Source organism: Megalops cyprinoides, chromosome 1, assembly GCF_013368585.1.
Source record: "Megalops cyprinoides isolate fMegCyp1 chromosome 1, fMegCyp1.pri, whole genome shotgun sequence".
Classification (NCBI taxonomy): Eukaryota; Metazoa; Chordata; class Actinopteri; order Elopiformes; family Megalopidae; genus Megalops; species Megalops cyprinoides.
In genome coordinates, this window is record NC_050583.1 from 47,161,935 (window position 1) to 47,180,121 (window position 18,187).

At 47.5% G+C, this 18,187-nt stretch overlaps 1 protein-coding gene across 23 annotated transcripts in view; it reads left to right on the forward strand.

Moving 5' to 3' along the window:
* Window positions 1-18,187, forward strand: part of nrxn1a (neurexin 1a) — a 216,175-nt gene that overhangs the window by 93,696 nt on the left and 104,292 nt on the right. For all 23 annotated transcript variants that reach the window (XM_036526873.1, XM_036526893.1, XM_036526981.1 and 20 more), the window contains 2 exons: window positions 10,836-11,219; window positions 17,956-18,159. In XM_036526873.1, coding sequence (XP_036382766.1) covers window positions 10,836-11,219; window positions 17,956-18,159 — 588 coding nt within the window. The remainder of the gene's footprint in view (window positions 1-10,835; window positions 11,220-17,955; window positions 18,160-18,187) is intronic.

The following is an 18,187-nucleotide window of genomic DNA, read 5'->3' on the forward strand; positions in this document are numbered from 1 at the left end:
TTTTATCAGGCTCATGCAGGGTTTTACATTACAATGACATATTTAATGTCTGAATTCTGCCTGGCCATCTGGGTCTTGGAGAAGCCGTAACAGGGTCTTTGTCCCTGGTTAAACCAGTGTTGTCTGGACTGCACTGCCACTGTATAGCCGCTGGTCTGTGGTTCTGTCTGGTGTGTTGCTGGAAGTGTTTGTGTTTAGGTTGTGATTGGACGTTTACTGTGATTCTGGTCTGTGATTAGAGGTTCAGTGTGGTTCTGGTCTGTGATTGGAGGTTCAGTGTGGTTCTGGTCTGTGATTGGAGGTTGTTCTGCTCTTTGATTGGAAATCCATTGTAGATCCTGGTCACCAGAGAATATGCCACTCTTTCTTTTTTTCTTTCTTTCTTTCTTCCTTTCTTTTTTCTTTCTGTCTTAAAAAGGAGGCTTTTAATGCAAGCTTTTCTCTCTATTCTGTCTAAATCTCTTCTCTCTCTCTCTCTTTACCTATCTCACCTTTCCTTCTCTCTCCCTCTCTCTCCCTCTCTCCCCTACCACTTCTTTCTCGCTGTCTCCTCCGCCTGGGTTGCCGTGGAAACGGGAGTCAGTTATTGCGGTGCGTTCTGCAGGGGTTGCGTGTTACTGTCTTTTTTTCCCCCCCCTCCCAAAAACGAAAGCATGGTGCACCACCGCCACTGTCCCTGTCACCGTGCCCGCCATCTCGCCCCCTCTGCGAGAGGGAGAGGCTTATCGATCGGGCCGTCCGGAGAGCCCGCCTCGCCCGGTCCTCATCCTACATTAATAATCTCACTCAGCGCAGCGGGGCATTAATTAGCTGGCGACTGCTCAACATATTTAAATGCAAACGGGCTATTTTTATGAGGCGGTGCACAAGCATGTGTTAATGGGTCTCTGCCCTGGCAGTGTGTGGGGCACAGCATGGGAGAGGTGTGAATCCTGAGCAGAAACAAGTGAAAAGTCAGAGGAAGTAAGCAGATAAATAACAGAGAAAGCCATTTTGGTCGAGAAGCCATGCAAACGCAAACACACTAAAAGTGTGCAGACAGTGCGGCGAGGTGGTAAGCGGCAGGGCTCGAAACCAAAAGGTTGCAGGTTTTATTCTCTGCAGGGGCGCTGCTGCTGTATCTTTGGGCAAGGTACTTAACCCACAATTGCCTCAGTAAATATCCAACTGTATAAATGGATGTCATGTCAAAACTGTAACCTATGTAACTTGTCCTGGATAAGAGCATCTGCTGAATGACAGTAACATAAATATAATGTAAAAAGAAGCAACACATAATTAATTCAAAACTGAAGAAGTGGGAAAAAACAATAAACTAACATGGCGGGAAATTGGAGCGTTGCTAGTCAGGCTTTTCTGATTCATTCTTTTTTCTTTTCAAGCTCTTTAAGAAAGATCCTAGCATATCGAAAAACCAGTGGATTAGGCACCAGTCACAGTGAGCTTGGGCTGGCCTGCAGAAGTGTATTATGGGAATTGGCAGGTGCATGTGTCCCTGTCATATGCTCTTTAAGGGAATGTCTTTATTCGTGCACATGGATTTGAAAGTGCGGATTAAAAATGCATAAAACATGTGTTCATGTATGGCTTCAAAACGTATGAAATCCCTGCAGTGCAGAAGCTGTTATGAATAGATGTTTAAACCTGAAATTCAGCATAAGAATGAGCTGAATATGCAAATGACTTTCCATTCAGATTTTTACCTTTTGACCTCCTAATAAGCAACCACTTAAATTTAATTGGTTGTATGATCTAATGATTTCAACCAATCAACCTTAGGGTTGTTTTTTGTATTCTGACTAACTGTAACACCAAGTCAATAAGTAATTAGCGTACAGTTATAATTACATGAACGCAACATTATCTCTAATGGAGTTACCTTTAGTGTAATACTGTTAGCACGCTTAAAAGAGATCGTGCTGCAGATTCTCTTTTGAGTTGGACTTTGCTTTCCGGGGGGGAAGCTAAAATGTTGCGCACCTGCCCCTGAAGAAGTCATTGGCCACATCACTGAGGGTGTACATTTTATGCATAGCAAAATCTGATTGAATGATCGTTTGTTTTGGCTGTTCCTGAACTTCTGTGAGCATCATGACAGAAAAGAACCTGAGACAGGATATTATACCTGAGGGCGTAGCCAGGGCCCTGACCAATTTAGTACCCAACTCAAGATTTTAGCTGGTGCTCCTTGCATCGCAGCCAATTCCACCACCACGGTTAATTGTGGTTTTAAACTATTCTTTACGGTCAGAACATGACAAACACTGGCCAAACAGCGGGACATTTCACAAACCTGAGTTAGAACATTTAAAACAATTATAATGATAAAATCTTTTTTCAACATCAAAATATGCATGAGTAAAATCAAGTAAAATCCTTTTTTGTTCCTTTTTCCTCAACAAAATAAATAGCTTACTAGAAAAATTAAGTGCTGCACTGTGATACAGCACACATATAAGATGACTCAGACTGCAAAGTTTAAAAGTGTTTTAAAGGATAATGTCAATAAATAAAACAATAAATAGACAAAGAAATCTTAATCATGTTCAGCATGCCAAACCCTTTGTACACACAGTTTGAAACATTTTGTAAGTGTTTTAGCTGACAATGTAAACAAAATAAATAGACAAAAGAAAGATCTCAACTGTGGTCAGTATCTTCTGTACAAGTTTTAAACAAGCAAAGCCATTACCCTACAAGTTACAGGCAAGAAAGACAAGTCTGTCTACAGTCTCAGGTTTTAAAGCTGCCCTGTGACAACTGATAAGCTTCTTGAATCCCTCATTTTCGACAGTGGTAATGGGAAGCATGTCATTTGCAATGTAATATGCAGTTGCATTTGTGATGCCTTTGTGTCTTTTTGTTTTTTTTTGTCGTAAGGCACAGTGCTGGAGAACGCTGGTATGATCGTTTGCTAATGGGTAGTCACACTGGATACTCGCCTGGTGCTTGTTGAGGGTCCACTAACGACACTCGTTTTGGACTGTAATTTCTTACTTTCTGTTCTAACGGGTGATGTTGTTTCAAATGATGAAATAGGTTTGTGGTGTTGCCTGTCTTTGATGGCACGTGTCTTCGGCACAGTTTGCAGTGCACGCTGCTCTGTTTTTTGTCGGATTGTAAATATCTCCAAACTACTGAAGTTGAGTGATCTTTCTTGTCGACAATGTCTTCGTACTTCGAGCTGGTCATGGGCACTGCTTTTTCTTCGGTGTCGCTCATTTCACTTATTTTGCTTATTCCACTCCAACTTCAAGCCTGTCAGCAATTGTGTCTGTAAACAATACCACATGCTGGCCTGAATTTATACCTCTCACCGTGCAACCTATCTTGCACTATGCTTACCTCTATTCTTGCGACATGATTGGCAGTTTGTGATTCATTTCTGTGCATGCTATCTAAAAATGGAAATTAATTATATTGAACATTTATCAAACATTTGTCATATTTCTATCGAGGAAAATAGTATCACGATAATTATTGTTATCGTTTTATCGCCCAGCCCTACAGTTACAACTATTAATTACAAAAGGGGATGGAAAAGGAAAAAGCATTTTAATTGACTATTACAAGCACGGCTAACGTTGGCTAACTAGACTAAGATGTCAATAAAAATGTATGCCTGGTTTTCTGAGGCAGACAGTGGATGGTTCATGCAACACACTTAAAAGAAAAAGTGTATTTCTCAAAATTAGGTGATGCTGCGGGCAACCCAGAAAATAGGCTATGTAGTTATGTTGTTGTGGGCTTTTTTTGTAACATTTCGAAATAATAGTATTAAAATAGTATTAGTAAAAAATAGTAAAAGTTAAAAATTTTGAATGTTTTTTTTCTTCCCTCATTTGGGGTGCCCCTATGGATGGACAGCACCCCGAGCATTCGCCTATGCCACAGGCCGGCTGTAGGCATAGCTCTTTGGATCAGTGGTGCGCCGATTTATCTGCAGATTCACTGATCTGTACTGAATCTGGATGAGATGATGCAGTGGGCTCCATGAATGAAACGTGCCATCCGGATGATGTGAAGGTCAGAGGATCTGCACTGTGCCTGCTGGAGGTTGTGGGAGGCATAGGCCAGGTGTCCTTGCAGAAATGTGCACTCCCACAGGAGGGGCAGGGAGGCAGAGGGGGCATCTTTCAGGCCTGGGGGGTGGGGGGGGGGGCGGGGTTCAGAACAGTCTGGGGAGTCAGAACTGTTGTTTTCCACTTTGAGTCATGGAGTGATCAGTGTGCCGTGCGTCTTCTTGCAGAGTCTTTTACACCTTGTAGCGCAGTACTTGAACAGCTGGACTCGCAACCAGAAGGTTGCCGGTTCCAGTCCTACGTGAGGCACTGTGCTCGTGCCTTTGCTTCTGTCGCGTCATCAAATATACACTTTATGCATTTATCAAGGTGAAAAGGCTAGCTGCCTTTTAGCTGCTGTATAGCTGCTGTAGACACACACATACAGGAAGCAAAAGAAATAAAATGAACATGATGTCCTTTATCAAGTATTTATGTGTGCTGGAAGGTCAGCCATACAGCTTGTGATGGAGGTAAATGGCGTCTCTTTGCATGTGAACATCCTCCATGCCGTGGGGGAAGCTCCCAGCCAGGGACATGAATGATTTAGCGTGTGCATGTTATGGGAAAATGATTACAGCATCAAAAGGGAGGATGAGTCAGGGACCATATGGCAAGTAGTCATTAGTGCTGTGTGTGAGTGTGTGTATCCAAGTGTGTGTGTGTGGGTGTGTATCCAAGTACGTGTGTGTCTGTGTGCATGTATTTGTGTTTGTGTGTGTGTGTGTGTATGTGTGCACGTATGTGTATGTGTATTTGTGGATGTGTATGTGTATGTGTATGTGTGTTTGTTTGTGTGTGTGTGTGTGTGTTTGTGTGTGTGTGGATGTGTATGTGTATGTGTATGTGTGTGTGTGTGTGTGTGTGTGTGTGTGTGTGCATGTGTCTGTGTGTGCATGTGTGTGGATGTGTATGTGTGTGCGCGTGTGTTTGTTTGTGTGTGTGTGGATGTGTATGTGTCTGTGTGTGCATGTGTGTGGATGTGTATGTGTGTGTGTGTGTGTGTGTGTGTGTGTGTGTATGTGTGTGTGTGTGTGTGTATGTGTGTGTGTGTGGATGTGTATGTGTGTGTGTGTGTGTGTGTATGTGTGTGTATGTGTGTGTGTATGTGTGTGTGTGTGTGTGTGTGTATGTGTGTGCGTGTGTGTATGTGTGTGTATGTGTGTGTGTATGTGTGTGTGTGTGTGTATGTGTATGTGTGTGTGTGTGTATGTGTGTGTGTGTGTGTGTGTGTGTATGTGTGTGTGTGTGTATGTGTGTGTGTGTGTGTGTGTGTGTGTGTGTGTGTGTGTGCTTGTGCGCATTTTAGCTGCTCTTAGCCTCAGCTGTGGATGTAGTCATTGCAGCGCTGTGCCGGTCCATCTCCCAGATGCATCTCATCTCTCTTTAACACACTCAGTGCACGCTGCGCTGGTCTCCACCCACCCTCCCTGCACGGTCGCAGCACTTAAAAACGCTCTCTGTGCATATGCCACATCCACCCCTCCAGCTGCCTGCCTCACCCAGCGAGGAGATTGCTCAGATTGCCGCCAAACAGCCTCGATGCTATAGCCTACCCCCACCCCCCCAAGCCCACTCCTTCTGTTCACACACCTCACCCCCACACGGTAACGCACACACACACACACACATACTCACTCACACACACACACATGCCAGCGTGACGGAATCTAATCACAGCCCATTACCAGTTTAGACATCCGCTCGTATGTCTTTAACCAGATTCCAGTAATATCCCTTGATATTCTTTTGAATGGGGGGGTGTAGAAGGGGTTAGTTTGAGCTGATTGTACAGAGTGAGAGAAATGGAGTGGGAGAGAGAGATGAGCTAGCCGCTGTTGGCACACGCGCGTGTCCCAGCCCTCCCAGTGACAGATGGGGCTCCTCGTTCGTGGCAGAACTGGGCCACAGAACCTCCCATCATCCTCTGGGCTCTTTCCAGCGACGGCCCCCATGATCGAGCCCCCATGCAGCCCCCCCCCAGCCTCATGCCCTGCTGCCTCTCTCATTCTTCACCTTTTCTTTCCTCTGCTCCTCACATCCTAAATTCAACTTCAGAAAAGCTTTATTCACATGACTGCACACAGGTAGTGTATTGCCAAAACAGCTTCTGCATAAATGTATCAACAGAACAACAATTAACCAGAAATATGCATGCACATATACACACAGGCAGAAACACACATACATAGGATTATTTACATTTTATTTATTTATTTACACATCTCTAAGTGCTCTGCTTGCTGAGGGTGCCGATGTTGCCCCGGTGGGAGAGGCATTAGGATGCTGATGACGACGGAGCTGGCTGTCTGTCCCTGCTCCTCGCCAGTACAGGGCAGCCATACGCAGTCTGTCCCAGGGTCTGTCCCAGCTCTGCCCTCATCTGTTAGCTGCAAATGTCTCCGCTGCAGAGCTGGAATCTGCTCCCTCGGGGCGGCGGGGGGTGGGATGTCACTCTCACAGACAGCACTAACGGCAGAGAGGGGCGCTCTGAGAGGACCTCTCCTCTGGCGTCGGCTCTTTCGTGGTCAGATTGAGCTGCAGTGCGTATATGTGGAGGGACAGTTCCGTTCATCAGGACCGTCTGAGCAGGAAGGGCAGTGTGCAAGCTGAAAGCGTGTGCTCTCTAAGTGTGCCAGCTCAGAGTGAGGCCGGCTGTGTCTGTTCCCATTCCATCGCTGTGCATGAACGCGGAGAGGGAGGGTTTTCATGTGCAACTCGTCTGAGACTGAGCTGCCTCGGGTGTCTGGGGGCCGCTAGAAATAGGGTCACCATTTGCACCTCTGGTCATGTGACCTCCCCCACTAGTGACATCGTGATATCTACAAGAAGAGAATTCTGCGAACGCCCCCTCCCAAGGGTCTTTTCTGGGAATTCAGGCTCTGCTTTTCAGCGAGGTTTTCTGGGGGTTTTTCAGCTGAAGAAGGCCTGCCCTCAGAGGCACAGCGAAAGCCTGGGAGCCCAGACTGCGTACTTTTGAACCGATGAATGCTGCATGGCAGTTTTTAGAGCCAGGGCCATGCAGGACCTCCAGAGGAGGCTGGCACAGGAACGTGGCCTTGCTTAAGGGAAGTGCTTTTATTACGCACGGTCCCAAGCTGTGGGTCAGAGAGGCGACCCGAACCCATGCTTCTCATTTTACTCTTCGTTTTAAATCTGCACGCTCTGCAGCTGCGGTTACAGGTGTCCCACCTGGAGGCAGCGCAGGGCGTACTCCGCAGCAGAATGATGGAGCGCGCTCATTAGCGCTGACCCCGGCAGGGGGGGCGGGGTGGCGTTGGCAGGACGCTGGGGTGGCGGTGCCAAGCCTCGCAGCGCTGGGGATGGGACACATCTGTGGAGGGGAGCGGGGGTGAGGAGGATCGGCTGCGTGGGGGTGTGCAGAATGTTCTGTTTTTTTGTGGGGATGGTCCAGAGAAAGGGGTGGAACAGCTGAACAGTTAATCACTCAGTCAGAGGTGGAGAGGGCGGTGAGAGGGGGTGTAGGTGTGGAGAGGGGGTGGGGGTGGGGGTGGGGGTGGGGGTGGGGGTGGGGGTAGGAGTGGAGAGGTGATGGAGAGGGGGTGTAGAGTGGTGGAGAGAGGTGGGGGTAGGTGTGAAGGGGGAGTGGGGGTAGGTTGGGGGCTCCTGCTCTGAAGACTGTCTCTGGTGGAGGTCTCCCGTCTTAAAGCCTGATGTAAGGTGATTACTCCCTGGCTTCGTTAAAGGCTATATGGTTGGTTGCCACAATACGATGATGGGTTGTAGGGTCTAGAATGTGCGAGGCCCTCTGGTGTTGACTGTTAGGACACAAGCACAGTGCGTGTATGATTGTCTGGACTCCTGTTTTCATGGGGTTGTGAGTGCTTGGTGGTCTGGCTTTGTTGTCCACAGTTCCACTCATGTAATGAAGAGGGAAGCATGCTGTGTGCGTGTGTGTGAGGTGTTTGTGTGGATATGTGTATGGCACATGTTTGTCTTCATAAAATGTCCATGACCATGCATACACTGTAGTTGTGAAATAGACCCCTCCACACACACCCCTTCCATCGCCACTGCACACAATTATCATGGAAGGGTTACAGGGTTGTTTCCAGGAGTCAGACATATAATCCACATCATGACAGAGGAAAAAAGTTTTGTTGTGTATTTGCAGACAGAGTCTGAAAAGGCCCAAGCCAAACCTCAGAGTGACGGATTACAGTGGGACATGACCGCCAACTCAGTCACGCGGCCCTAATGAGGCACCCAAAAATACAGTACACTGTAATAAACGAACACAGTGCGAGGAAATGAAGAATGGGCGGAAGCATTTATCACTCTCAGGCCCTGCGATTCGCACTTTATTGCTGCCTCATGTAGCATTAAAGCTGCTTTGCTTCAGATTTAAATGGAGAATTAAAGCCGAACCAAAGCAATCAATCACAGAGGGAAAACAAGCACACGCACGCATGCACATGCGCACGCACGCTCGCACACAAGCACATATACGCACAAGTACACACGCACTTCAGTTTTGTATGTGTGAGAGGTAAACGGGACGGCCGACACATTAATCATGGGTAAAACGATGGCCCGGGTGAGCACTGCCTCTCTGACAGCAGAAGGGAGCGGTGAACATAGCAGTAGTGCTTCGCGGCATGTTGGCAGGCGAAGCAATTGCCTCGTGGTCACCTCGTGGTCGTGTCATGCTTTTCCTGTGGTCGCCTTGCAGTTCCCTTGCGGCAGTCTCATGGTCATCTTGTGGTTGCCTTGTGGTTTCCTTGCAGCCGATTTGCGGCCCCCTTGTGGATTGCCTTGTGGTCGTCTCACGGTTGCCTTGCGGTTACCCTGTGGTTGCCTTGCGGTCATCTCATGGTCGTCTTGCGGTCTCATTGGGTGTGGTTTCCTCTATAGCACAGCGGGTTGGAGCAGAGAGAGTGCAGCGGCCCTCTTCGGCTAACTGCCTCTCGCATTACGTCAAGTTTCGCCTGAGCCTTTTGGACACCAGCAGTCGTAGCGGTGCATTACAGTGCTAGTTTCACCCTAATTCCCATGCGTGTCCCTGTCATTTGTTTAATGGATTTCTTTTTCTCCCCGAAATGCCTTTGGAGTAGAGATTAAAGGGCCGTGCGATGAACAAGAATGAGAGACGATGGGAATTTGCTTCCGGAACAGACCGTCTTAAGAAATGTTTGCAGTGGGCGGACCGTGAGAGAGCGATGTCATGTGGGAGTCCCTTAAAGGGGTTTTAGCATGGAAGTCACCGCCTAAACACCCATATTATTTACCCTGTTATTCACTCAGCAGGCATCTGTACCCAGGGCAACATGCGCTCTATTTACACAGATGTACATATACTGAAGCTATTCAGGGTGATTGTGCAATGGTGCAGTGGCAGCTACCTCAACAAGGATTCGAACCAGCAGCCTCCTGGTCATAAAATGAATTCTCTGATTGTGGCACCACACAATCACCATGAGTGAGATAAGGTTCAGATCCCAGCTTTCTTTACTGAAGTTCTATTCTCATACAATGATGTCATTCTCAGCCCATTTCTGCAGCATGAACCATGGTCTTCACCTTCAGACCTCAGAGCGTTGCTGACCTTAAATATGAAAGAAAAACAAATAACCAGCCAGCCAATGCATTGATCAAGCAATCGACTGGTCCATCAATCAGCCAATCCAACATTATTATTGAATACTATCACAGCACAGTAAATCCAAAGCGCACAGTAGTCTATTCTAGTGTAGCAGAGCTGAAATTAGTAGCTTGTGTGAGTCCTGCGTAACGCCAGCAGCGTAGCAGGTAGCAGAGTGGTTTCAGCAGTGACATCACTCCCTATGACTTCGTTAGCTAGCACTGTTGCCAAAAGAGCTAGGGGCAAATTTCCTTTAGCTTAACTGGTAATGACACTGGCCATTTTATTTGGCTGAGCAACGAGAACGTTGGTTTGAATCTCGCTTGGTCTTGTATTATCCATTACACTACGACTAGGTTTTTCCACTGCCTGTACTTTACTCTTTTTTAGCAGTTTTGTTTGGATTTACTGCCAGGGCTTGTGCCTGAAAGAACTATGCTAGGTGTGTCATGTTCAAAACAGGAGAAGCTGGTCATCTGCAGAGCGAGCATTCAAATTCGTTGCCGGAGGCTGTGGACAGTAGCTCGGGAGTATTTATTACAGCATATTGTAACGAAAGGTAACATCTGTCTCAGCTAATCTTGTTTTGCAATTACTCTCTCTTTCCTGTCCCTTCTGGTGAGCCAGGTTAGCCTGTGCCAGCCCTTTTCAGCGGCCTGGCCGTGATCACAGAGGCGGTGTTTGGTCACGATCTGCCTTCGTTTCGTGTGTTTTGCAGTGATCTGATGGTCTGCCAAAGTCTAATCTGTTTTTTAGCATCCGGTAGCAGTCCGTTTGGGTTTGTGTTTAGTGTTCATTTCCCAACAGTGCAGATTAGAGTCTCTCTTTAATTCAATTCATTTCAGTTTCATTGGCAGGACCAACTACACAACCAACCAACCAGCTACACATTGCCAAAGCATATGAATAAAGAACACAGCCAGTAACAGCAGGGGAAAAAAACAATATACAAAGTACACCATAATAACATTTGTGTTGCTGTTTTTAAAACTGTAATAATCATGCTACAGTGCAGTGATAAGCATGCTACAGTGCAGAACAATGTAATGATATTTGTTTTACTGTTATGTTATTAATGGTATTCATGTTATTAAACTGTAATAATCTTGCGCCTGTATATGTTTATGTAATAAGCATGTTATAATGCTGTAATAATTTTTGTCCCTCCTCAGGCACCATCTCCATTAACACGATCCGCACAGCCTACACGGCGCCAGGGGAGAGTGAGATCCTGGACCTGGATGACAATCTGTACCTGGGGGGCCTGCCGGAGGACAAGGCCGGGCTGGTGTTCCCCACGGAGGTGTGGACGGCGCTGCTGAACTACGGCTACGTGGGCTGCGTGCGCGACCTGTTCGTGGACGGCCAGAGCAAGGACGTGCGGCGCATGGCCGAGGCGCAGAAGGCCGCCGGCGTCAAGCCCTCCTGCTCCAAAGAGCCGCCCAAGCAGTGCCTGAGCAACCCGTGTCAGAACAGCGGCGTGTGCCGCGAGGGCTGGAACCGCTACGTCTGCGACTGCTCCGGGACCGGCTACCTGGGCCGCTCCTGCGAGAGAGGTGGGTCGCCCCCATGCCGCGTCCTGGGGGTCTTACCTCCCCGGGCCCCAGGTTTCTCGGGTCTTTTTTTTCTGGGCCTGTTTTTTCAGCTCAGATTTGTGCTGGTCCTTGTAGTTTGTCCAGGGCAGGCAAACCCGGTGGTCTCCTCACCTGAGCACTGCAGGGAAAATGAGAGATTGAGAGATACAGTCTGATTTTAGAGACAGCGTACAGGAGACGGAATGTATTAAAGTGTATTAATGTGTTCTCAGAGAGGTGTGCGAGAGAGAGAGAGTGGCGGAAAGGAGTGTGTTAGACAGTGAGAGCTTGATAGAGGCAAATTATTAGAGAAGGAATGTGAGAAAGAGAGAGTGTTCATGAGCAGCAAGTAGGGTTAACCTGCAGGTAACTTTTGATAATCTGCAACTAAGACAGCCTAGAAACTCGGAAGTCATTAAATGCATACACTACCATAAATCACATATAATGCTGCTAAATAACAATATCTGCAACTCATGGCAATAATACAAGTAGATAAGCAACTAGTAATATTAGTACAACATTCACCTTAAATATTTACAAAAACAAATAACCAACCAGAAAATGCATTAATCAAGCAGCTGACCAATCCATCAATCAGCCAAGCCAATATTATTGAACAGTATCACCGCACAGTAAATCAACAGTGAAGAGGGCAGTAGCAGAAAGGAATATGGAGTTAAGGAACATGTTTAATCTCCTTTTAGACCAACCCAGAGTTGAGTTCAGGTCAAACCACAGAGGGAGGAATTGGGTTCAGAACCCACATCCATCCACACTGCCGACCAAATGGAGTAAAGCTCAGCACTCAACGTCCTTTAAGCAATGGTCTTTGTAGGTCCATTCCTCGCACAGAAGAGACGTGTAAAATCTGGGAGAAAAATGAGCATCACTCTGCATTCGCCACCTAGAAAGAGCTTCGGCCTCCCATCTCACAAAGCTCTTTAAGCACGCTGGTGACCCCCCCGACCTCTCCAGCTGAGATTTTGGCCGGGCGAGCGGAGCCGGAGACGTCACACACAGCAGGACCCCCGGCCTGTCAGAGAGCCAGCCACGTTCCCCTTCAGGAGATGCAATTAGGCCTGTCATAATTAATCACCAATACAACCACTCATAGCACAATTAATCATACAGGCAATTAATCACGAACGTACTGCTAGAGCTGCCGCAGAACGCAGGAAATCATCTGGCCAATTAAGTCATTAGGAATGTGTGGGTATTGCTCGGATCGCGTCGGCTGCCATCCGCACATCAAAGCAGCAACGCATCGCATGTATTTATGAACCTGTGGCTCTTGTATTTTGAAAACAAATCAGGAGCTCGGATGTCTACATATGATTAAGTGAGATGTTCTACAGCTGTAGTGGAGTCTAGTGGAACATAGCAATGCTCTGATCCATATTATCTTATTGATGTCTCTTAGCACAATGTTAAAGGCATGTGCTGTTTGGTTGATATCTCTTAACACAGTGTTAAAGGCATGTGCTGTTTGGTTGATATCTCTTAACACAATGTTAAAGGCATGTGCTGTTTGGTTGATATCTCTTAACACAATGTTAAAGGCATGTGTTGTCTGGTTGATATCTCTTAACACAATGTTAAAGGCATGTGTTGTCTGGTTGATATCTCTTAACATGATGTTAAAGATGTTTGCTGTCTAATTGATATCTCTTAGCACAGTGTTAAAAACATGTGCTGTCTGGTTGATTTCTCTTAGCATGATGTCAGAGATGTCTGGGGCTCTGATAGCTTGTGGATGAAGACCGTTCTGAAGAGGATAGTAAGATGAAGAACGGACAAACACAGTTTCCTGTTCAGAGGATCGGCTGAGGTTCACACAGAGGCACGATTTTCACTGAGTGTTTGACTTTCCTCTGTAATAAAACTCCGCTCCCAGACAGCGAAATACACTCGCTCTGAAAATGAAGAGCTCTCTCTCTCTCAGAAAATCTGAAATATTGTCACTTAGGCTGACTGAATTACTGTCAGCCAGAGAAAATGAAATCCCATGACTCTGAGAAGCTGAAATAATACATGCTCTTGCTCTGAGGCGCTAAAATATTTGTTCCCTGAGAAAAAAAGAATTTCTCATTCACAGAGTAACTGAAATGCTGTCACTCAAAGAGGCTAAAATCCTGGAATGGTTTCTTTCAGAGAAACTGACATACTCACTGAAATAACTGAACTGGCTCACAGCAGTCCCACACAGTTTACAGTTAACCTCTGCATTTTAACATATCCCAGCTCTGAAAAGCTGAAATTGCTCTCATGTCACAGAAGGCTCACACAGACAGCTGCTAGATTCTGCATTTTAAAATATTCCAGCTCTGGAAAAACCCGAAACGATCTGGTGTGCAGAAGGCACGCACAGTCAGAGGGCTGGGTTCGGCGCTCTCTGCCAGCGCGGCATCGGGAAGCGGATCGGCGTTCTGGCTGGCCGCCAGCCGTTTCCGCTGCTCCAGATTGCCTCGTGGCTGGAGGGGCGGGGCGTGCGCGCGGCTTGGGGAGGCTGTCAGAGTGATTACAGGGGCGCTCAGTCACGTCTGCCCGTCGTACCACCCCCACCGGCAAAGGAGGAATCATAATTAGGCGTGTGTCCCTCCCTAGATCGGCAGAGGGAACGTGGCATTTATCGGAGGTATCTCAGGGGAAGCAGGACCTCCCGTTGGCCAGAGGCGAGAGGCCTGCTGACATCTAATGTAACACGATGTATGCAGTGATGCAGTAAGCGTGCTGTACGTGCGGTCAGCATCAAACACGAGCAGAAAAGCAACATTTTAAAAGCATCTTAAATGCACTCTGCATGCAATGTATGTGAATGAAGAAATATGTGTTAAATATTCATGTATACATATGTATATTTTCTCCCTCTGTCACTACAATACCTTACATTATAGTTATTTAGCAGATGCTCTTATTCAGAGCGACTGACATAGGTTACCGTTTTATCCATTCATGCAGCTGGATATTTACTGAGGCAACTGTGGGCTAAGTACCTCACCCAAGGGTAACCGTAGCAGTGCCCCTGCAAGGAATCAAACCTGCAGCCTTTCAGTTTATCCCTTCCTCCCTCTCTATCTCTGTCTCTCTCTCTCTTTCTTCTTTCTATATATATATATATAAATGTATACATACTTTTACTTTTAATACCATATTTTTACCAATTTACACTACTTCAGTGACTCCTCAGACTGCATGGTGGGATAGCTCTCCTGACAGTGTGTTTTAACTAATGTGTCCCAGCGGTGAGGTCATCAGGTTCCATCCCCTGATTGGACAGTTGATTACCAAGGGGCGGCACCCCACCCTGGCAGGGTATGGTGTAGAAAGGCAAACAGCTTCTCTTCAATTTCCTTTTTCCTTTGTTCTCCATCTCTATCTCTTTCTCGCTCGCTTTCCCTGTCTCCATCTTTATCTCTCTCTCTCTCTCTCTCTCTCTATCTCTCTATCTCTCTCTTGCTCTTTCTCCCTGTCTCCCTTACTATCTCTCCCTTGTCTTCCACTCCTATCTCCTTAATTAATCGTCACCATGGAGACTACTCGTTTCTTGCCGAGTTGGCTGGTAAATGTTTAGCTTGCAGTTTCTCCTGTCATTCCTGTCACTCGTCACCCCACCCCCCACACGTTGTCTCAGAGCCCCTGTGGTCCTGCTGTCTCCGCCCCTCTCCGCATCACCAGCACCACCTCAGTGTAGAGACGCAGGTCCTCGAAAGAGACCTTGCAGTTTGGCGGGTCACTGTCAGTTTTTGTGGGATACACGGCCTGTCTGAGCACGGACGTGTAGTATGTCGTAAACGATGCAAGTAAACAGGTCTTGTGTCAATCATTGATGAGATCGCGGCACTGGTCCTGTGTGCGCTTATTATTTTTTTTGCCCTCTCTTTTAAAATCCGACCACTTCTTCTTCACCTCCTCCACCGTACGCACCTCTGGTGAAACTGCATTCATAGCGGTCACCGCTTTGAGCCACTCTGCATTTTCCTGTCAATTTGAAATGCCACTAGTCTAGCTTTCAAAAAGGACATTTTTTCTTCTCTCCACCTCATCAACCATCACCTCTATCTCCGAATAATTTCTTTTCTTACGTCCTGCCATTGATCCTCAACATCAATCTCTGCATTTCACTCAGATTTACCTGAGATCTTTAATATGCTAATTCGACTAATTAAAGGCGTGTTTCGGTCCATGTAAGAACAATTGTGGGAGGTGAGGTTAAGCGTGTTCATGTGCACATAATCTCACGATAATTTGATTTGTGCTCAGATTAGACAATTAGGCGTACGTGGCGTTTGTTAACTCTGACGAAAAACCTCCTTACACAAATCGTGAGATTGTGCGTACACATGGTCCTACGGCAAGTTGTACACAAAGATTGATACATATGGCCCCAAAACTTCAGCACTTTGTGTGCACTGCTGTGAGTGAGACTCATTCTTTTGCTCGGCTGGAGAAGTAAGAGGCACTCATTTATCAAACGGTCGTGCCGGAGATGTGTTACCTGCAGCCGGTCGCAGGAGGGATTGGGGCGTAAAGATTTTGGGTCAGGGGTGTGCTGGCATCCTCCAGAGGTTGGGGTCAGAGGGGTCGAGTGTGTCTTAATGCCGGGCGCACTCCTCCGTGTGATTTTTGGCCTCCCCCCGGGTCAGGTGACTCAGTGAACCCAAAGGCCATCGCTGTCTGTCCCTGTTAGCGTCACACAGAGCCGCTTCAGACCTTCTGCTTTTAGATCACTAAAACAGCCAAAACAGCACCCCTCCCCCCTGCAGCTGGGTGAATTTAACATGTCTGTTACAGCTGTTTTTTATTTCCTGGTTGAATTTCCCTTAGAGTTGAGCTGCCTGGCATAGATGGTGGAGCTACAGTGTATTCATCAGCATTTACAGAGAGGGGTTGCATGAAGCTAAATGGTAATCACAGCCAAGGTAACAATTGCTAGGCACCCCTCTGCTCTCAGCTGGGTGTCAGTAGCACCCCTGGCATCGCTGCTGCCCCAAAAATGCCTGCACCACAGCGCCGCCAAGGGATCCATCGGCGTGCCAACAGCTTGGGACGCATCTCTGGTTCTGTTCCGCCAGCCAATTACGTTCCGCGGGTACAAGAGGACAGCTAACAGGCTCTTTGAAACAGGCGTCACGCTTTGGATTGCGAGCTGTCGGCACCCTGTAGGGTGGTCTGGGGTGCACAGTGGGGGGTGGGAGGGACGGTGGTTCGGTCTCCCGGTGGCTCATGTAAATAAGATGTACCGACTGACGCTGGAGGGGCTCAGATGTCTCTTCTTAGCACATGTAATGAGAGAAGGAGAGGGAGAGAGGGGGAGAGAGAGGGGAAGAGATAGAGTGAGAAAGAGGGAGAGAGAGGAAGAGGAAGAGAGAGAGGGAGCGGGAGAGAGAGAGAGGAAGAGAGAGAGGGGGAGAGATAGAGAGGGGGGGTGGGGGTACTCTCTTCCATTGTTCCTTCCAGCACTTGAAAGGCTGATGATTTCCCTCTCCACTGCTTGGTGTTCCTGGCCATGTCCTGGTTATGCCCGTTTCACGGTATGCATGTTTATATATTCATTTAATTTTCATCCTCCCTTCCTCTCACAGTTTCGCGGTTTCCACACAGGCAGGGGTGGGGAGGGAAACCTCTCTGATTGGGTGTCAGTCTGTGATGGTGGTGTCTTCTACGTTCTGAGGGAAGCGGGCCTGTTTGGCAGCGTGGCAGGGTGTCTAGGAGCTAGGTGGTTACGGGTAGTGCTGTTTCACCTATGAACAAGGTGTTAATCTGCTTCAGTAAACATCCAGGTGTAAGCCTGTACATACAAGCTGTGGCAGTGACTTCTCCAGGGGTCTCTGTGTTCTGGTGTCTTTTTTTGCCTCAGTATCTGACCGCCTCTCTCATTCCTTGCTCTGGTAGATCCATTGTGGAGTGTATGATATCTGTTATGAAGCTGACAGGTACCAGAATTTGTCTCGTCCCATTCACAAAAGAGCCATGACCCCACACCCTTCTGTCAACCAAAAGCTTATCATTGATATGTATTGCCTGACAGGAGTTAAGGAGTTAATCCTGCAATGAAATAAAATCACTGGAATAAAATTCCTCGCATGCAAAACAAACAGTCCGATGCAAACCTACCGCTCTGAGTCATTGGGCTTATTTTACACAGGGGAGACGGCGAGCTCTCTCCTCTTTTAGCAGATTGAGCTTGTCATTGAACCCACGATGCACTGCTCTGAAGACGAAGGCCAATGCATTAAAACTGTGGGAGTTTTTCTGTTTTCTTGTGTATCCAAGGAGCCTATTGCCTCTCCTTCTGTAATTCTCTCTAATTTTTCAAATCACGAAAATGAATTGGGTAGGTTTCACACTGAACATTCACTGCCCCCCCTCTTGGATTCTGTGGCAGTGGTTGGTGGTTACCCCCACTTTGTCCTTGTACAGATGTCAACATCCTTGAGAGGTGGTAGCTACCTCTCTGTGTCGTAAAGGTGGTACATCAAGTTAAGCCTGTCCTCTCTCTGTGTCCTTGTACACATCCCTGAAAAGTGGTAGTTACGCCCTCTCTCTCCCTCCTTCCTTCTCTCTTTTCTCGTTCCTTCGATTATAGCTTTGAAAGCATTAGTTACTCTCCCTTTTTACTCTCTTACCTACAGGAGCAATTTAACCTGTTTATCTCTCTCTCTCTCCTTCTCTTTCCCTCTCTCCCTCCCTCCCTCCCTCCCTCTCTCTGCTTCAGACGCCACCATCCTTAGCTTCGACGGCAGTAAGTTCATGAAGATCCAGCTGCCGGTGGTGATGCACACGGAGGCGGAGGACGTGTCCCTGCGTTTCCGGTCACAGCGGGCCTATGGGGTCCTGATGGCCACCACGTCCCGGGAGTCCGCCGACACCCTGCGGCTGGAGCTGGACGCTGGCCGTGTCCGGCTCACTGTCAACCTAGGTAACCCCGCCCGGACACACCCACAGCC